At 43.1% G+C, this 1,553-nt stretch overlaps 1 protein-coding gene across 1 annotated transcript; it reads left to right on the forward strand.

The window, feature by feature from the left end:
• Window positions 1-922: 922 nt before the first annotated feature.
• On the forward strand, window positions 923-1,333 carry pmchl (pro-melanin-concentrating hormone, like; the record flags this gene model as incomplete). Its single annotated transcript, XM_082538613.1, has 1 exon — window positions 923-1,333. One exon carries the CDS (start codon window positions 923-925, stop codon window positions 1,331-1,333), a length of 411 nt encoding a protein of 136 aa, XP_082394739.1.
• Between the last annotated feature and the right edge of the window lie 220 nt (window positions 1,334-1,553).

Here is a 1,553-nt window from a genome sequence, read left to right on the forward strand (position 1 = left end):
ATCGTTAACATGACTTTCGATGCTGTCCCGACATAACAAATCCTCGAATTTCACCAATTTTTGATAGAAAAACCAAATATATACATAAACAGCATTTGCTCTGAGGACCTTAGCTTAATTGTACAACTGTAGATGACACAACAAATTAAAACTTTGTTAATTTCTCACCAGGTTTGATCTCACTCAAATGCCACCAGCATAAATTACATTAATTAATTTCACATCTTATGCAGGTTCAGGTGCACAGCTTTCCTGCAGCACCCATCTGGAAACCATAATTAGGCTGGGTTATAATCACATGGCAATTGAGCTTCCACCTCTGGGCCTTTGGAGCAGATGTCTTGTATATTCTCCAAAAAAACTAACTTTTTTTCTTCTTTCGCCAACAAAGAGCTGCTGCCACGAAGACACAAACACTTCAGAATCATTCGGTTGTCTTATCTGCACTAATCCAAGGTTAAATCTCTTATTGAACAGCACTGTGACAATGCCATGAGAGAACATCAAGTATCTGAGAGCACAGGAGCTTAACGGGTGGGTAATCCATCCTTGTTGTTTTAAAGGGCAGTAATTTTGGATTAGTTTTTCTTATGTGTCACCTGTTCAAAGAATTCCTGCTGTTTCATTGTTACGTGTCTAATATACACCACTACATTGGAGATTTTAATTAATTTTTTAATGAAAAAACATACTCCAACACTGCAAGAGTTCCACACAACTGTCTTTTAATGCTTGTGACTGATTTCCGGAATCCAACAGGAGAAGTTGTGATGGCAAACTATGCAACGTGGCCAATTCAGTGTGTCCAAAATGGTATAAAAGCCCAGTGGTATGATTTGCAAGCCAGACAGCAAGGCAAGGCTTCAGGAAAGACACTCATCCACCCGAGCCAACACCGTACACCTTTTGGAAGATCTTCACCATGAGGCAGTCGCGCCTGTCCATCATCTTTGCTGTAGCGCTCTTTTTCAAGTGCTACGCTCTGACAGTGGCATTACCCACGGCCAAGGCTGAAGACGGCTCCTTGGAGCAGGATGCTTTTACCTCCCTGCTGAACGATGAGGCCACGGAAAACAGCCTAGGCGATGCAGAGCTGTCCTCCATGACCAAATCCAGAGCTCCGAAGGTAATCGTCATCGCCGCTGATGCAAACCTGTGGAGGGACCTGCGGGTGCTGCACAACGGGCTACCCCTCTACAAGCGGAGAGTCGACGAAAACAACCAGGTCGTCGAGCACAAAGATGTTGGACAGGACCTGACCATCCCCATCCACAGGAGGGACACCATGAGGTGCATGGTGGGACGAGTGTATCGGCCATGCTGGGAGGTGTAGGACAGTTTGCTCTTCTCCTCAAGGAGGCCAAACAGAGGATAGCTGTCAAGTGACCTCACACTCAGTTGCAAACTAATCCAAAAATGTGTGTATCTATAGAAAAATCACTGGAGAGCTGAAAATAAAAATGATTTAATTCTACTTTATGTCTTTTATATGTTTTTTAACTGTTTAAACTGAGATGGTGAAGGTTAAAGTTTTTTGTTCAGATTTATTCATA

This window comes from Aulonocara stuartgranti (assembly GCF_965226115.1).
Source record: "Aulonocara stuartgranti genome assembly, chromosome: 7".
NCBI lineage: Eukaryota > Metazoa > Chordata > Actinopteri > Cichliformes > Cichlidae > Aulonocara > Aulonocara stuartgranti.